This window comes from Procambarus clarkii, chromosome 25 (assembly GCF_040958095.1).
Source record: "Procambarus clarkii isolate CNS0578487 chromosome 25, FALCON_Pclarkii_2.0, whole genome shotgun sequence".
Lineage (NCBI taxonomy): Eukaryota > Metazoa > Arthropoda > Malacostraca > Decapoda > Cambaridae > Procambarus > Procambarus clarkii.
In genome coordinates this window covers 24,248,846-24,268,290 of record NC_091174.1, presented here as the reverse complement: position 1 = coordinate 24,268,290, position 19,445 = coordinate 24,248,846, and the positions used below count along the sequence as shown (strand labels likewise).

At 43.4% G+C, this 19,445-nt stretch overlaps 1 protein-coding gene across 1 annotated transcript; it reads left to right on the top strand.

Annotated features, from left to right (window-relative positions):
* The first annotated feature begins 557 nt into the window (after nucleotides 1–557).
* On the top strand, nucleotides 558–19,239 carry LOC138368467 (putative ammonium transporter 1). The gene is made up of 8 exons (XM_069330985.1): nucleotides 558–696; nucleotides 16,529–16,687; nucleotides 16,887–16,976; nucleotides 17,275–17,502; nucleotides 17,885–18,084; nucleotides 18,216–18,452; nucleotides 18,650–18,761; nucleotides 18,995–19,239. The coding sequence occupies exons 1-8, from the start codon at nucleotides 558–560 to the stop codon at nucleotides 19,237–19,239; spliced, it is 1,410 nt and encodes a 469-aa protein (XP_069187086.1).
* Nucleotides 19,240–19,445: the final 206 nt, after the last annotated feature.

Here is a 19,445-nt window from a genome sequence, read left to right as displayed (position 1 = left end):
CCATGAATGTGTCCAAGATGACGATTAAGCCATCCAAAAGGTGGCACGGGCATGAATAGCCCATAAGTGGTGGCCCTTTTGAGCCATTTCCAGTATCAATAGATGATACTGGAGATCTGTGGAGGTGCGACTGCACCCTGCGTGACGGGAAATGTCTCCTGTGGATGAGTAGATTGATGATTGATGAAGATTAAGCCACCCAAGAGGTGGCACGGGCATGAATAGCCCGTAAGTGGTGGCCCTTTCGAGCCATTACCAGTATCAAAAGATGATACTGGAGATCTGTGGAGGCGCAACTGCACCTCGCGTGACGGGAGATGTCTCCCGGACCAAGTGGTGACCAAATGGTGCTGTTTTCGCGGAGCGGAGCACTGCAGTATTTATAGGCGACCAGATGAGATGCTGATTGGTGATTTTTACAGCTAATTCCCACTGATGCGCCGGTGGTTGAAGGGGGGAAGGGAATTATAGGGAAAAAGAGCCCAGGATCAGGATTTGGGATGGGAAGGAAGGTACCCTACCACATGGACGGTCGGTGGGTTTGAACGCCGACCTGCATGAAGCGAGACCGTCGCTGTGATGGTATCCATACAAAGGAGATTCAAAAAGATGCAAAGATAAATATAACTCGTCATAATGAGGCAGACATTGCAGCCAAATTAGCGTGTAACAAAGATGAAGTTGAATTAGAACTAGGTATCCCCATCTCTACCGTCAAAACTATATTGTTCCAAACACTCAGGTCTGATAGGAAACAAATTACTGACTCCCACCGACCTGAAAGCACTAGTATAATAAGCTATGATTTGTTCAGATCTGAAACCTATATCTATATATCTAGTCTCCGTGGTGTAGTGGTAAGACACTCGCCTAGCGTTCCGCGAGCGCTTGTCATGGGTTCGTATCCTGGCCGGGGATGATTTACTGGGCGCAAATCCTTAACTGTAGCCTCTGTTTAACTCAACAGTAAAAGGGGTACTTGGTTGTAACAACGATTCTTCGCGGCGGGGATCGTATTCCAGGGACCTGCCCGAAACGCTACGCGTACTAGTGGCTGTACAAGAATGTAACAACTCTTGTATATATATATATATATATATATATATATATATATATATATATATATATATATATATATATATATATATATATATATATATATATATATATATATATAAAATGAGCAACACAAAACGTCCAAAGTACTGTGCGACATAGTGGTTGCCAGGATTAGGTTGGGTTACCGTTACTTGTGGCAGGTGGCTGCAGGTGACGGATCTCCCAATACTCAGCACTCCAGGTACAAACTCTGTGAGCAGGAACTGCGGCATGATCTCCCACACTACACCACCGAGCCCAGTTATTAGACCTTTCAGACCAGTTGGCATGAGATACCTGGAGCTTTGCAATTACTTTATTCACTCTTGTGTTCTTGAAGATATCCTCATAGTGCACCCAAAATTTGCCAGTGCAGGCTACTGAACATATGGCTCTGTATGACTAACCATCATGTGTGATGGGGATTTTTAGTATCACTGCTACCTTGTTCACTCTTGTGTTCATGATATCCTCATAATGCACCCGGAGTCTGTCAGTGCAGACTACTTATCATATGCCTCTGTATGACTAACCATCCTGTGTGATTTGTTTGTGATGTGTTTATATGTATGTATTAACACGACGTACTGAACGGGGTGAGAATAGCTTGAGCTACCTCGTCCCTTTGTGTGTATTTTACCTCAATAAACTTATTTCAATTTCAATTTCAATTTCCTGTGTGATGGGGATTTTTAGCATCACGGAGCTAGCGTTTTGACACACTATACTCCCCTTCATATAGTCTAGGGCAGCTGTACTTCCCTTCATATAGTCTAGGGCAGCTATACTCCCCCTTCATATAGTCTAGGGTAGTTGTACTTCCCTTCATATAGTCTAGGGCAGGTGTACTGCCCCTTCGTATAGTCTAGGGCAGCTGTACTCCCCCTTCATATAGTCTAGGGTAGCTGTACTTCCCTTCATATAGTCTAGGGCAGGTGTACTGCCCCTTCGTATAGTCTAGGGCAGGTGTACTCCCCCTTCATATAGTCTAGGGCAGCTGTACTTCCCTTCATATAGTCTAGGGCAGTTGTACTCCCCTTCATATAGTCTAGGGCAGCTGTACTCCCCTTCATATAGTCTAGGGCAGCTGTACTCCCCCTTCATATAGTCTAGGGCAGGTGTGCTCCCCTTCATATAGTCTAGGGCAGCTGTACTCCCCTTCATATAGTCTAGGGCAGCTGTACTCCCCCTTCATATAGTCTAGGGCAGGTGTACTCGCCCTTCATATAGTCTAGGGCAGGTGTACTCCCCTTTATATAGTCTAGGGCAGGTGTACTCCCCTTCATATAGTCTAGGGCAGCTGTACTCCCCTTCATATAGTCTAGGGCAGCTGTACTCCCCTTCATATAGTCTAGGGCAGCTGTACTCCCCTTCATATAGTCTAGGGCAGCTGTACTCCCCTTCATATAGTCTAGGACAGCTGTACTCCCCTTCATATAGTCTAGGGCAGTTGTACTCCCCTTCATATAGTCTAGGGCAGCTGTACTCCCCCTTCATATAGTCTAGGGCAGTTGTACTCCCCTTCATATAGTCTAGGGCAGATGTACTCCCCCTTCATATAGTCTAGGGCAGCTGTACTCTCCTTCATATAGTCTTGGGCAGCTGTACTCCCCTTCATATAGTCTAGTGCAGCTGTACTCCCCCTTCATATAGTCTAGGGCAGGTGTACTCCCCTTCATATAGTCTAGGGCAGTTGTACTCCCCCTTCATATAGTCTAGGGCAGCTGTACTCCCCCTTCATATAGTCTTGGGCAGCTGTACTCCCCTTCATATAGTCTAGGGCAGCTGTACTCCCCTTCATATAGTCTTGGGCAGCTGTACTCCCCTTCATATAGTCTTGGGTAGCTGTACTCCCCTTCATATAGTCTAGGGCAGCTGTACTCCCCTTCATATAGTCTAGGGCAGCTGTACTCCCCTTCATATAGTCTAGGGCAGCTGTACTCCCCTTCATATAGTCTAGGGCAGCTGTACTCCCCTTCATATAGTCTAGGGCAGCTGTACTCGCCTTCATATAGTCTAGGGCAGGTGTACTCCCCTTCATATAGTCTAGGGCAGGTGTACTCCCCTTCATATAGTCTAGGGCAGCTGTACTCCCCCTTCATATTGATTGATGAAGATTAAGCCACCCAAAAGGTGGTACGGGCATGAATAGCCCGTAAGTGTTGGCCCTTTTGAGCCATCACCAGTATCAGTAGATGATACTGGAGATCTGTGGAGGTGCGACTGCACCCTGCGTGACGGGAGATGTCTCTCGTGCTCCTTCATATAGTCTAGGGTAGCTGCACTAATGCAGAGGTACGTAATGTATTAATAACAAAAAACCGTCGCTGTACCGTCCAGCCCAAGTGGTTGGGGATAATGGCTGATTAATGACACTACACGGAAGCTTCCAGGACAGCTGACGACTTGTTCATGTAACACTTCGAACTGTTTAATGAACCCAGCCTAGAGAACATAAAAAACATCATCACCAAAATACTCTCACATCTCAACAAAGCCTACCTGCACCAGAGAATGCTGAAGGTTCGCCATCTGCAACATGGTATCTTCAGGCAACCAAATTAGAAAGGTTAAATATCCCAAAAGGAATCCACAGGGAAATAGCAGTTAGGTTATATGGACTACGTCTAGGTTACAGATGCAACTGGGAGATTGGTGAACCCCGACAGAGAGAGTGCATCTTCTGCCAAACTGTCACAGAAAAGCCGTTACTTCACTATCTTCTGGAATGTGAAGCAACCAATGACCTTAGAAGAGCTTTAAGAGTTCCTGAATCATGCAGTGGCCACCCTGAAGCCATCAACACAGCCACTCTCCTGGTCAACAAAGGTGTCCAGTAGCTGGACACCCTCATAAAGACTGTGAAGCAGTATCCTCCCCCGCGATAACAGCTTGATGGTTAAATGCAACCTCAGAATACTGAGAAAAAAAAAATTGTACCACTTACGGGCTATTCATGCCCGTGCCACCTCTTGGGTGGCTTAATCTTCATCAATCAATTCAATCTGTTTAAATCACGGGAGACATCTTCCGTCACGCAGGGTGTAGTCACACCTCCACAGATCTCCAGTATCATCTATTGATACTGGTAATGGCTCAAAAGGGCCACCACTTACGGGCTATTCATGCCCGTGCCACCTCTTGGGTGGCTTAATCTTCATCAATCAATCAATCAAATGAAACAAATGATGGTTCATATATCGCTATGAAGCGGTAGTTTATGGTAATGTAATGACCTCGTTGTGATGAACCGTTATCATCCGGACGGAGCCGGTCGGCCGAGCGGACAGCACGCGGGACTTGTGATCCTGTGGTCCTGGGTTCGATCCCAGGCGCCGGCGAGAAACATTGGGCAGAGTTTCTTTCACCCTATGCCCCTGTTACCTAGCAGTAAATAGGTACCTGGGTGTTAGTCAGCTGTCACGGGCTGCTTCCTGGGGGTGGAGGCCTGGTCGAAGACCGGGCCGCGGGGACACTAAAGCCCCGAAATCATCTCAAGATAATCTCAAGAAACCCACCCCAGTGGGAACAATTATCCAAGAGCAACGCGTATTCAACGTTAAAGTAACGTCATCAACATCGATTCGACGTCGAGCCAAAGCCAATCCTGGATATTGTGGATATTGATTGATAAAGATTAAGGCACCCAAGAGGTGGCACGGGCATGAATAACCCGTAAACACCATAAGAATTACGTTAAGAAGTACGTTAAACAGTAACAAGGTTGGACAGGTGGAACGGTCACACAATGATTGACGAGTCATTGAGCAAATTGGTTATTGAAAGATTGAACAGTTTTAAACATAAATATGTAACAACATACGCTGGTTAACGCATGTATATAAAGGAATATATTGAAACTCAACGAACAAATAATATACCCTGATCCCTTGTGAAACAGCAGAGTAGTCTACGTTCTCAGGTCACACTTGGGGATAAGGAGAGGTAAAGTAATTATCAGGAGAAAGCGCTAAGCCATTAGGACAATATAACCTTTGGAAGGGATTAAGATTTAGGATAGGACGGAGGGAAGGAATGGTGCCCAACTACTTGGAAATTGAAATTGAAATTGAAATAAGTTTATTGAGGTAAAATACACACAAAGGGATGAGGTAGCTCAAGCTATTCTCACCCCGTTCAGTACATCGTGTTAATACATACATAGACACACATCACAAACAATAAACGTATTACCGAACATTCTGAGAGATAAACATAGACATTTCCTAACTACTTAGACGGTCGGGGATAGATCACCGACCTGAACGAAGATGACAGGTCCTTGTCCAGGTAGGGGCAACGGACTCGGGGTCGAGCCCCTAATTCCCCCATCCTCCTATTTATGCCCACCCAAACTCACTCATATCTGTGTCTAACCTACTCTTGAAACAATCTAGTGATCCAACGACTACTAGGTTACCTGATAATTTGTTCCAGAACCCAAGAACCCGTTCCAAACCCGAATGGAACACAGAGCTGTTGATTTAGTTAGAGAAGTTGCAAAAAGAAGCCCTGAAACTAATCTTAGGATTCCAGAGAAATTCTGATTGAGGTAATGAGGAAGGAACTACACTTACAGAGTATTAGGGATAATTTCTGAGGTAAATATTTATTCTCCAATTAGGTTAACGAGTACAGGGGACGCTAATGAGTGTGTTTTGTTATATGAAAAACAATTAACACCACCATGGGTACAGGTAAAAATACCGTCAAGTTTCTCACAGATTAAGGAGCAAATCAAGAAGAAAATATTCCTGACTGTTAAAAGTTGCCACAGAGCCAAAGTAACGGAAGGCAGACCCACCGCGATGTGGTACAAAGCCACTGGGTAATCCTCTTTCAACACGGGAGACATCTCCCGTCACGCAGGGTGCACTTGCACCTCCACAGATCTCTAGTATCAGATCTTGATACTGGTAATGGCTCAAAAGGGCCACCACTTACGGGCTATTCATGCCCGTGCCACCTTTTGGGTGGCTTAATCTTCATCAATCAATCAATCCTCTTTCAAGCCTGGATAAAAGCTATACAGGGACATTGCAGTAGCCATACACAAACTAAGACTTGGCTACAAGTGCTGCTGGGAGGTAATAAACCCAATAGGTAAAGGGTGTCATATATGTGGAACAGGTGTAGAAATGCCACTATTGCATCACTTACTATAATGTGAAGCAACTGAAGCCCTTCACATCAAACTCAACATTCAACCACCTGGAGCAGCTGCATTAAATCTATGGGCCCCGTGGCGAAGTGGTAACACACTCGCCTGTCATTTCGCGAGCACTTTGGCCTAGGTTCATATCCTGGCCGGGAAGGATTTATTTGGCGCCAATCCTTAACTGTAGCCTCTGTTTACCATCAGTGAATAGGTACCTGGTTGTTAAATGATTTGGCGGGTCGTATTCCGGGGGAAAATTAGGATTAATTAAGGTCCTGCCCGAAAAGCTATGCGTGCTAGTGACTGTACAAGAATATAAGAACTCTTGTATATAAATCAAATAAATAAAATAAATGCAAAATCCACAGCGACAACAATGGTTAACAAAGCAGTTGAAGAATGGGACGCACTAGTGAACATTGTGCATCTATATCCGCCACCAAGATAATGTTATTAAAACTAAAGACTAAAACCATTGCGAAAAGAAGGAAACTCTACCTTCATTTAAAACTCTGACCCAAATATCACAATAACAAAGTTATCGTGAATAACCAAACTCAATTACGGGCTCACTATAGCCCGTGCTCCATGGACATTTTGTTCTGAGTTCAAGTTAAAGTATGTCTATTGAGACAAGAGAATACATCTCAAAGGGATGGAGTAGCTTAGGCTATTTCTACCCTCCTAAGTGTTCCCAGTAGCTGAATCTAAAACAACAACTGCCACCATGGGAGGAGCCGGTCGGCCGAGCGGACAGTTCACTGGACTTGTGATCCTGTGGTCCCGGATTCGATCCCGGGCGCCGGCGAGAAACAATGGGCAGAGTTTCTTTCACCCTATGCCCCTGTTACCTAGCAGTAAAATAGGTACCTGGGTGTTAGTCAGCTGTCACGGGCTGCTTCCTGGGGGTGGAGGCCTGGTCGAGGACCGGGCCGCGGGGACACTAAAAAGCCCCGAAATCATCTCACGATAACCTCAAGATAACCATGGGAGGAATGTAATGGTGGAGAGTGTTCCCCCCTACAAAATAAAAAGATACAGACTTGCCTTGATTAGGGCAATTGAGGGCAATATATGATTGTATAACTAGAAAATTACATTAATTAAACACTAACTGTTTATTGTGATTACTCAATATATAGCTAAGGACGGAAAGTCTTGATTAGGGAATTCACTGACATCGGCACTGTAGATACTGTTATTGGACATCATTAGAGAGTAGAACACTGGCATCGTCACCGTATATATTATTATTGGACATCATTAGAGAGTAGAAAAGTGACTTGAGAATGGTCCAGGACGGACCGAAACGTCGTCGTCCCTTCACCTTCTAGTGTGTGGTCTGGTCAACATACTTCAGCCACGTTCTTGTGACTCATCGCCCGCATAGATTAGTGACATCAGCACCGTAGATACTGTTATTGGACACCGCTTAAAGTGACAATGTATCTTCACCGCAGGCTGAACTTCAAGCTGTATTAGCGAGCTTAAAGAAAAGTAGTAAATAATAGTAATGCCTGTGTCTTTAATGGTAGAGGAGCGTTGGTGTCATGACATAGTAGAAGACCAGTATATCAGCATATTGTGGACGAGTGTTGAGATAACAGCAGGAAAGGGTACAAAAAAAAATAGTTGGTAACTAAGATTTATGTAGGTTCCTTCACAAGCAGGGACCTGAGCTTGTAGAAGCATCTTAATCACCTTCAGTGGTTAAGTTCTTAATTGCACACTAGTTTCTCTGTCAGCTAACTCACCCTGTCAGAGTAAGAGACAAATATATGTGTATGTATATATGTATGTGTATGTGTATGTGTATGTGTGTGTATGTATGTGTATAAAGTATATAATACAGTCAACCAATCTTTGTAAAAATTTCTTGTATGTATGTACCTTACCTAAATAAACATTTATTTATTTATTTATTTATTTATATGTGGAAGCTGATCAGAATTACATTTCACCATTATAAATTCACATTAATGCATTCATAAATCTGTGTATCTATGTATTTTACATATGTAGCTTAGCCTAATATTTTAAAAGCACTACGATCACCTTCTGTGGTTGTTCAATAAATCTCTGAACTGTATGTTTGACAAATCTCTCACCCTGTCCATGGAGGACAGAAGAAAATGTATATGTGCTGCTTAGCATTGTAAATGTGTGGCCACGTCTGTGGTAGAAAATAATAATAATAAAAACACAAGCAGGGATGCTGTTAAGTGAGGCTGTTGATATATTAGCGAAGAGGGCCACGGAAACAATTGTTTTCAGTGTAATATAATTCTTAAGACAAAGCTCAATTTGATCACTATTTAACTTATTTAACAACGTGTTTAACTTATTTTCATTGAATAACTATAATATGTAGGATGAATATACTGTGTAAGTTTATTTATGAGCCCCAGACTTTGAGGGACCGATATTAGAAGGTGTGCTAGTAACAGCGTCTTTGTCCTGTTTAAGTCTGTCAGTTATATCACCTGTGTCAAATACTTCTGTCAACGTGAATGATTTTAAATGTTAAACTGTCACTTAATGAAGCGTTCCGGCAATCACTAGCGAGTTATGTCATAATTTATTGACTGATTGATGTAGATTAAGTCACCCGAAAGGTGTCACGGGCGTTAATAGCCCGTAAAGTTATGTCATAATGTAAACTGATCTTAATTAGGCTGTGAAATGGTGTACTTCTTTGTCCGACCCGAGGCGAGAATCTGTGTAGTCTCGGAAATGATGATGATGATGAAGATTAAGCCACCCAAAAGGTGGCACGGGCATGAATAGCCCGTAAGTGGTGGCCTTTTTAAGCCATTACCAGTATCAAGAGCTGATACTGGTAAAGTGATTCAGGTTTGAGTAGCAACATTTGCAAATTTGCCGATGATACGAAAATCGGTAGGGAAATTAATTCGGAGGAGGACTCACTATCACTTCAAGTTGATCTAGATAGGGTTTTGAAATGGTCAAAGGATTGGCAGATGCAGTTTAATGCTGATAAATGTAAAGTTCTGAGGTTAGGTAATGATGATAGAGTTACAAGATACGAGCTAGATGGTGTTGTGATTGCGAAGTCGGATTGCGAAAGGGATCTGGGAGTTATGATTAGTAAGAATTTAAAACAAAAGGATCAATGCATAAATGTTCGTAATAAGGCAAATCGGACACTTGGATTTATTAATCGCAGCGTTAGTAACAAGACACCTGGTGTGGTTCTCAAGCTATATCTTGCTCTAGTTAGGCCCCATTTAGATTATGCAGTTCAGTTTTGGTCGCCATATTATAGAATGGATATAAATTCACTTGAACGTGTCCAGCGTAGGATGACTAAGTTAATTCCCCAAATTAGAAATCTTTCATATGAAGAAAGATTAACAAAGCTTAAGTTGCATTCACTGGAAAGGCGAAGAGTTAGGGGTGACATGATAGAGGTTTACAAGTGGATGAATGGACATAACCGGGGGGATATTAATAGGGTATTAAAAGTATCAACACAGGACAGAACACGAAACAATGGATATAAATTGGATAAGTTTAGATTTAGGAAAGACTTGGGTAAATACTGGTTCAGTAACAGGGTTGTTGATTTGTGGAACCAATTGCCGCGTAACATTGTGGAGGTGGGGTCCCTCGATTGTTTCAAGCACGGGTTGGACAAGTATATGAGTGGGATTGGGTGGTTATAGAATAGGAGCTGCCTCGTATGGGCCAATAGGCCTTCTGCAGTTACCTTTGTTCTTATGTTCTTATGTTCTTACTGGAGATCTGTGGAGGTGCAACTGCACCCTGCGTGACGGGAGATGTCTCCCGGACCAAGTGTGTGGTCCTGGTCCAGTCTCGGAAACATCCCAATTGATTGATAAAGATTAAGTCACCCAAGAGGTGGCACGGGCATGAATAGCCCGTAAGTGGTGGCCCTTTTGAGCCATTACCAGTATCAAGAGCTGATACTGGAGATCTGTGGAGGCGCGACTGCACCCTGCGTGACGGGAGATGTCTCCCGTGGAAACATCCCAGGTGGACTTGGACATTAGCAGCAGTCAACACTGGGAAAGTCTTACAGCTATGGCACGGGATGAAGTATTAATGTCAATTAAAGGCTCTGTCTTGGGACCTCTGTTGTTTACTATAGATATGAATGATTTACGAAGCTTCATTTATCTCTGAAATTCTATCCTCAGTACTCTGTAAGTTCAATTATATCATTATTATCTCAGTAATAGTAGTTCTTGGGCCATTAGAATCTTCTTGGGATTATTTGCACGACTTCATTTTGTACCTTCTCCAACTTGTTTAGTCTGCAAAACAATACAGATATCAAGACATATGGGCAGCATAATCAATAAGAGATCTCACAGTATGCCATGTGATTACCATTGGAAATATAAAATATGATTAATAATTGTGTACTGTATGGGTTTGTGAGCCCTTGAGGGACCTTATGTAGACTAGGGTAGAAATAGCCTAAGCTACTCTATCCTTTTTGAGATTTTCGTTTTCTCAATAAACTTACTTGAACTTGAATGAATAACTTAGACACTGGATTGAACAGCAATATTTGCCAGTTTATTGACGATTAGAATATAGTGCAGGAAATCAATGTAGATTGTTTAAAAAATGAATGAGTTTGGATGTATATAAATAAGAGGTACCCCCGTATAGCCTAATATGCCTTCTACAGTTTCGTTTATTTTTCTCATGCTAAGCTGTGTAAACTCACCATACCTCAAGGAGGAGTCCTAAGACAAGCCCTGTTATATTATTATAATATTGAAGCAGAGAGTTCCAGTGAAAACTCCTTCAGTACAACTCCAGTCATAGTTGCACACGATATTCTGTTTCGGGTTAAACATATTTTTAATGGAGTCAACAAATTGATTCGTAAATTGCTATATGTTTATATTTGAGTTAGTTTACACAAAATTTCTGAACATTGTTTAAATAAGAGAGAGTATGGTGATAACATAAGACGTGATCATTATAAACATATACTGTATTATCTAGATTTAGATTTAGAAGTTTAGTTTATTAGTAATATAAAATTTGGAGAAACTTAGTACAATGTCTTAGTGCTTGAATTGAGGTGAAGGAAAGACCCAAAGCATGTGTAAGTGTATTAATACCAAAATTTCGGATTTAGTCTATTTTCTTTATGAAGGTAATGTAAACAATGTTCCGCCTATGTCAGTTAGTTTTTTTATTAATATATTAGATACATCTGCATTTGTGCAGCTACCCTAGACTATATGAAGGGGAGTACAGTGTGTCCAAAAAGCTAGCTACGTGATGCTAAAAAATCCCCATCACACAGGATGGATAGTCATACAGAGGCATGTGATAAGTTGTCTGCCCTGGCAGACTCTGGGTTCGTTATGAGGATATCATCAACACAAGAGTGAATAAGGCAGCAGTGATACTAAAAGTCCCCATCTCGCAGGATGGTTAGTCATACAGGGCCATATGTTTAGTAGCCTGCACTGGCAAATTTTGAGTACACTGTGAGGATATCTTCAAGAACACGATAGTGAATAAAGTAATTGCAAAGCTCCAGGTACCTCATGCCAACTGGTCTGAAAGGTCTAATAACTGGCCATTCAGTGATGTAATGTGGGAGATCATGCCGCAGTTCCTGCTCACAGAGTTTGCACCTGGAGTGCTCAGGATTGGGAGATCTGTCACCTGTAGCCACCTGCCACAGGTAACGGTAACCCAACCTGATCCTTGCAACCACAGTGTCGCACAGTCTGGTGGACAGTGCGACACAGTGGTCCACAGTTTACCATCTTCATGAAGGAAGGTACATTCGGACGAATTCTCGGATGAATTCTTTCATCCGAGAATTTAGTATTATAACACTTACATATGTATTAGGTCTTTCCTTCACTTTCCTATAACATTTATTACAGTTGCGGCTGCAGTGAGCAGGAGTACAACCACAGAAATAACTTCTAGCTTCGAATTAGGGTGAAGAGATGCGTATTGACAGAACATATGCAACACAAAACTAGCATGATAAGAAGATAATTCGAAAGATACCTAATATAAACTTATACTATGAAGGTGTAGATATTTGCACACCCTCAGTATTTCATATCAACAGATTTACGAGGATGCCTCAGTTTCTATCACTGGGCGCGACTCATGTATCATAGCTCTGACTTCAGTAGGATTTAAAATAATTGTCAATAAACCATCTTTTTGTGACTATTTCCTTAATAAGGGTCCTAAGTCGGAAGGTAGATGTCGGAAGCTTAATTGCTTAGATATGAACGAGAAAATTATAGAAAATATGCAAAGTGTCTAAATATTTAGGATATTAAAAAATGGAACATGGATCAAGCGTCTAACTATTCCTCGGCGAGTCGGGAAACAAACTTTTTTGTTAAACATCTTGCCAAATTACCCTTTTTTTATTAACAAGCTTAGGTATACACAGCAATGTGCTGTTACCCTATTATATATGAAAGATTATACATTGTAGATTAAAAACTAGCTATAAGTTCATCTAATATTCCCATCTCACAGGATGGTTAGTCATACACGGAATCAGGGGAGAAAATACCTACCTCAGTACAAAAATAAATTAACTTTGACTAAATATTAACGTTATGATTTTTATAAGAGCTAAGCACTGATCATGGAAATATTATATTATATTTATTTTTACCAGTTTCTATCAAATTCCTCTCAAATAATGTCTTTTTAACAAGCTTAGGTATACACAACAATGTGCTTCTACCCTATTCTGTAGAAGCACATTTTGATCTACCACACACAGTGTAGATAAAAACCAGCTACACCCTCCCTCATCCAACATCCCCACCTCACAGGACAGCTAGTCATACATGGAATCAGGAGAGAGCATGAAATGTAAGGTATCTATTAGCCTCCACTAGCAAAATCTGGGTACAGCACAAGAATATCTTCAACTTCATACTCTTCTGAGTGTATGAAGTAATTACAAATATCAGAGTACCTCATACCATTCGGTCTGAAGTCACTGATAACAGGGCAATCACAAATATAGTGTTGGAGAGTATGTCCCAACTCTTGTTCACATAGTTTACAACTGGAATGTTCACCATTGGGGGATTCATTACCTGCAGCCACCTGCCATAGATATCGATATCCCAAATTTCCCGGAAGAGTGACGTATCTGCAAAAAGTACCAATCGGCAACTTGGTTGCTCACCTATATATACTCCAGAGGGTCGCTGAAAAAAAATTCTCCACACCATCTGGTCACCACTTGGTCCGGGAGACATCTCCCGTCACGCAGGGTGCAGTCGCGCCTCCACAGATTTCCAGTATCAGCTCTTGATACTGGTAATGGCTCAAAAGGGCCACCACTTACGAGCTATTCATGCCCGTGCCACCTTTTAGGTGGCTTCATCTTCATCAATCAATTCAATCTGTTTAAATCACGGAAGACTTCTTCCGTCACGCAGGGTGCAGTCGCACCTCCACAGATCTTCAGTATCATCTATTGATACTGGTGATGGCTCAAAAGGGCCACCACTTACGAGCTATTCATGCCCGTGCCACCTTTTGGGTGGCTTCATCTTCATAACACATTCACAAGGGAGACATCTCCCGCCATGCAGGGTGCATTCGCACCTCCACAGATCTCCAGTATCAGCTCTTGATACTGGTAATGGCACAAAAGGGCCACTACTTACGGGCTATTCATGCCCGTGCCACCTTTTGGGTGGCTTAATCTTCAACATCATCATCATGTAAATTGTCACCACACTTGGTCCGGGAGACATCTCCCGTCACGCAGGGTGCAGTTGCACCTCCACAGATCTCCAGTATCAGCTCTTGATACTGGTAAGTGGTGGCTCAAAAGGGCCACCACTTACGAGCTATTCATGCCCGTGCCATCTTTTGGGTGGCTTCATCTTCATTTTAAACACATTCACACGGGAGAAATCTCCCGTCACGATGGGTGCAGTCGCACCTCCACAGATCTCCAGTATCATCTATTGATACTGGTGATGGCTCAAAAGGGCCACCACTTACGAGCTATTCATGCCCTTGCCACCTATTGGGTGGCTTCATCTTCATCTAAACACATTCACAAGGGAGACATCTCCCATCATGCAGGGTGCATTCGCACCTCCACAGATCTCCAGTATCAGCTCTTGATACTGGTAATGGCTTAAAATGGCCACCACTTACGGGCTATTCATGCCCGTGCCACCTTTTGGGTGGCTTAATCTTCATCATCATCATCATCATAGAAACCTCGTCCGGGAGACATCTCCCGTCACGCAGGGTGCAGTTGCGCCTCCACCGGGAGACATCTCCCGTCACGCAGGGTGCAGTCGCACCTCCACAGATCTCCAGTATCATCTATTGATACTGGTGATGGCTCAAAAGGGTCACCACTTACGAGCTATTCATGCCTGTGCCACCTTTTGGGTGGCTTCATCTTCATCTTAACACATTCACAAGGGAGACATCTCCCGTCATGCAGGGTGCATTCGCACCTCCACAGATCACCAGTATCAGCTCTTGATACTGGTAATGGCTTAAAATGGCCACCACTTACGGGCTATTTATGCCCGTGCCACCTTTTGGGTTGCTTCATCTTCATCTTAAACACATTCATAAGGAAGACATCTCCCGTCATGCAGGGTGCATTCGCACCTCCACAGATCTCCAGTATCAGCTCTTGATACTGGTAATGGCTTAAAAGGGCCACCACCTACGGGCTATTCATGCCCGTGCCACCTTTTGGGTGGCTTAATCTTCATCAATCAATCAGCTGAAATTAGTCCACCATTTGGTCACCACTTGGTCCGGGAGACATCTCCCGTCACGCTGGGTGCAGTTGCGCCTCCACAGATCTCCAGTATCATCTTTTGATACTGGTAATGGCTCGAAAGGGCCACCACTTACGGGCTATTCATGCCCGTGCCACCTCTTGGGTGGCTTAATCTTCATCAATCAATCAATCAGAATATGTACAGACATCTCCCGTCACGCAGGGTACAGTCGCACCTCCACAGATCTCCAGTATTATCTATTGATACTGGAAATGGCTCAAAAGGGCCACCACTTATGGGCTATTCATGCCCAAGCCACCTTTTGGGTGGCTTAATCTTCTCTCTCTCTTCCTCATCACCACCGGGAGACATCTCCCGTCACGCTGGGTGCAGTCGCACCTCCACAGGTCTCCAGTATCATCTATTGATACTGGTGATGGCTCAAAAGGGCCACCACTTACGAGCTATTCATGCTCGTGCCACCTTTTGGGCGGCTTCATCTTCATCTTAACATATTCACAAGGGAAACATGTCCCATCATGCAGGGTGCATTCGCACCTCCACAGATCTCCAGTATCAGCTCTTGATACTGGTAATGGCTCAAAAGGGCCACCACTTACGGGCTATTCATGCCCGTGCCACCTTTTGGGTGGCTTAATCTTCACCACCATCTTCACCGCTGAAATTAGCACCATTTGGTCACCACTTGGTCCGGGAGACATCTCCCGTTACGCAGGGTGCAGTTGCACCTCCACAGATCTCCAGTATCAGCTCTTGATACTGGTAATGGCTCAAAAGGGCCACCACTTACGGGCTATTCATGCCCGTGCCACCTTTTCGATGGTTTAATCGTCATCTTGGACACATTCATGGGAGACATCTCCCGTCACGCTGAGTGCACTTGCACCTCCACAGATCTCCAGTATCAGCTCTTGATACTGGTGATGGCTCGAAAGGGCCACCACTTACGAGCTATTCATGCCCGTGCCATCTTTTGGGTGGCTTCATCTTCATCTTCTTCATCTGTTTAAAACACGGGAGACATCTCCCGTCACGCTGGGTGCAGTCGCACCTCCACAGATCTCCAGTATCATCTATTGATACTGGTGATGGCTCAAAAGGGCCACCACTTACCAATTCATGCCCGTGCCACCTATTGGGTGGCTTCATCTTCATCTTAACACATTCACAAGGGAGACATCTCCCATCATGCAGGGTGCATTCGCACCTCCACAGATCTCCAGTATCAGCTCTTGATACTGGTAATGGCTTAAAATGGCCACCACTTACGGGCTATTCATGCCCGTGCCACCTTTTGGGTTGCTTAATCTTCATCATCATCATCAGCTGAAATTAGGTATTAGGTAGCAGGTCCTGGCAGCGGGAGGGCGAGACCCTCGGAGCTGCTTGGCTTGTTCCACATTACATCTACGGGAATTTACGACGTTAATTTTGTCTGGAAATTTATTTTGCTAATAATTTTTAAGCTACAATTTGAGAGATCTGGAAGTCTCGTTGCCAGCAACCAATATGGATGCCGGACACAATATTAGTTTACTAATGTCTGGCGAGAACCCGACGCCAATGTCCCGGGAACTGGACATCCTGCAGAAGGACCTGGACACCCTCTTCCTCATTGTGTTCGGCATCCTCATATTCAGTAAGTACCAAAATCTGTGTTTTCTCTCTTTTTTCAAGTATTTAAACATATATATGGCACCTATTTCACATTTTGTATATTAATAAAATAGTTGTATAATAGTACAATAATCTGTGTGTTAGATTTTGTTTTATTATGCTTAGAATAATGTATTTGGAATGCAATTTGTACTTTTGACTAACATTTGTTTATATTTCAGTCTTGCAGACCGGGTTCGCATTCCTTGAGGCAGGCTCCGTAAGGTCCAAGAACACCACCAACATCCTTCTCAAGAACATGCTCGATGTCTGTAAGTTATCAAACACCTTCGTTATTTGTTATCGTATCTGGCTTATGTCTGGTGAACCAGCACATGATTTTCTTATTCCTATCTCATAGCTAAAGTACGCTCTCAATGTATATAACTTTGCCGACTCTTGTATTCCTGTAATTTCCTGCTTTTGCTTTTCCATCTGCTGGTGTTATATACTAAATTGTTCTCTGTATTTAACCGACTTCCTCCCACCAAGCCTCACGTAGTAATAATGATATGAATTCCACAATCGTCCCCACCCTGTACTAACTATCTGCCCTGTTACTCTCCCCAGTCATTGGTGGCATAGCGTACTGGCTGGTGGGGTTCCCGCTGGCGTTTGGAGGCGGGAACAGCTTCTCTGGTACAGAGTACTGGGCGTCGTACGGGCTGTCGGACGAGCACCTGGCCTTCTGGTTCTTCCAGTTCGTCATCGCCACCACAGCCTCCACCATCATCTCGGGGTCGATGGCTGAGCGGTGTGCCTTCAATGCTTATCTCATCTACACGACCGTGCTGTCAGGTGGGTGTGAAGCCTCTTTCTCTCTGTAAAGTATGTTTCAAATTTAGCAGGCTACTTTACACTATTTTGTGGTCAATGAATAAATAACTTTACTCACTGGCGTTATTTATATAATTTAGATAATATTTGAGAGGAACCTTAACAGGGCAATCTTGAGAGAAAGACAATTTTTTAGACAATAATAGCCTAACACTGATCATTATAATTAAACTTTGTGTTTCTCAATAAATTTAAAAGGCAATGCAAACAATAATACATTTCCCACGGAATTAATAGATACATTACAAAATACAGCAGTGTTGGTACAGCTGTAGTGTGCCGTGTTTTAATCATGTTTGTGTGTTGTAACAGCTCAGTTATGATAATATTTGTGTTTGTACAGCTGTGGTGTACCCGGTGGTGTCACACTGGACCTGGTCAGACGTTGGCTGGCTCAAGACTCAACATTACCAGGACTTCGGTGGCTCTGGCGTCGTCCACCTCACAGGGGGCGTGGCAGCTCTTGTTGGGGCTGTAATTCTTGGGCCCAGAATTGGTCGCTTCGGACCCAAGGGCAAGGAGATACGTGGACACTCTGTGCCGGTATGTTCATAGAACAGTGGTAATATATTATCTGAAGTCATGAAGCAAGATATAAATATTTGTGGATTATCATGTTTAATACAAATATTACACGTCAAGGTGGAGGTGTAAAGTTGTGTTTGAACTTCCAGCTGGCAGCTCTGGGAGGCTTCATCCTGCTCTTCGGGTTCCTGGCCTTCAACGGAGGGTCCCAAGCGTCCATCAGCCACGAGGGTGATGCTGTAGCCATTGCCAAGGCTGTCTTTAACACTGTGATCTCGGCGTCTTCAGGAGGCATCGCTGTGCTCTTGGTGTACCGTTCTGTGCTGTGTGGGAGGGAGTCCACCTGGTCCTTCCTAATGGCCCTTAATGGTTCTCTCGCTGGCATGGTAAGTACCGCTCTGCGCTGTGTGGCCGAGAGTCCATCTGGTGCTAGTGTGATGGACTCTGCTAGCTGTATATTTTCATTGATAGACATTTTATTTAAATTTAATTATTATTATAATTAATTTCTTATCAAAATAGTTTTACTTACAATATGTCTGAGTTTGTTTATTCAATGCTTAAGGCCATATTTCCATGACAGGTGTCAATCAGTGCCGGGTGTAACGTTGTGCGGCCGTGGAGTGCCTGTGTCATTGGTACAGTGGGTGGATCAGTGTTCCTCGCCATCCACACTCTTCTGCCCAAGTTGAAGGGTACGTTACTGATTCTCTCGCCGCTCAGTTTTCTTAACTTTGTCTCAAGAAGGCAACAAGTAGCCAGTTTTATCTAACATGAGTGTGAAATATTTTAACTTTAACGTTATGTTCTGTAGATGGCATATACTTAAATAATAATATTTATAAAATTTTATATTATTCGGACGTGTACGTGCATATTGGGACTGTTGAGGTTGTGGATGTAAAGTTAATTAATATTTCTTCCACAGTTGACGACCCACTTGATGCTGTGGCTGTACACATGGGAGGTGGGTTGTGGGGGCTGGTTGCTGTGGCCCTCTTCCAGGATGGTGGCATTGTGTACGGGGGCAGCGCGGAGGTCCTCGCCTGGAACATAGTGGGGGCGCTGGCCATAGTGGCCTGGTCTGGTGGTCTCTGCTTGGTTATGTTTGGTTCCCTCAGGCTGCTCGGCCTCTTGAGGGTGCCTCCAGAAATGGAAATTGCAGGCAAGTGAAGTTAATACATAAAGTTTTCACTTTTGTATTATATAATTGATAATTGTTATATTTTTAGTGTTATGAACGCATTCATTATACATTGTAAATGTTTTATATCTCTAACAATATCTGTACGCCAGGAATGGACATCTTGAAGCACGGGGAACCAGCCTACCCAGCTGACGCTTGGCTGGAGAGCCAGTACGATGGATCCGTAAACGCT

What these genes read in the sequence shown, in the direction of transcription:
- LOC138368467 (XM_069330985.1), top strand. Translation starts at nt 558, where the DNA reads ATGAAGCGAGACCGTCGCTGTGATGGTATCCATACAAAGGAGATTCAA. An exon ending in CTACACGACCGTGCTGTCAG is followed by an intron (nt 17,503 to 17,884) that starts GTGGGTGTGAAG and finishes GTGTTTGTACAG; the next exon opens with CTGTGGTGTACCCGGTGGTG. An exon ending in TACGTGGACACTCTGTGCCG is followed by an intron (nt 18,085 to 18,215) that starts GTATGTTCATAG and finishes TTGAACTTCCAG; the next exon opens with CTGGCAGCTCTGGGAGGCTT.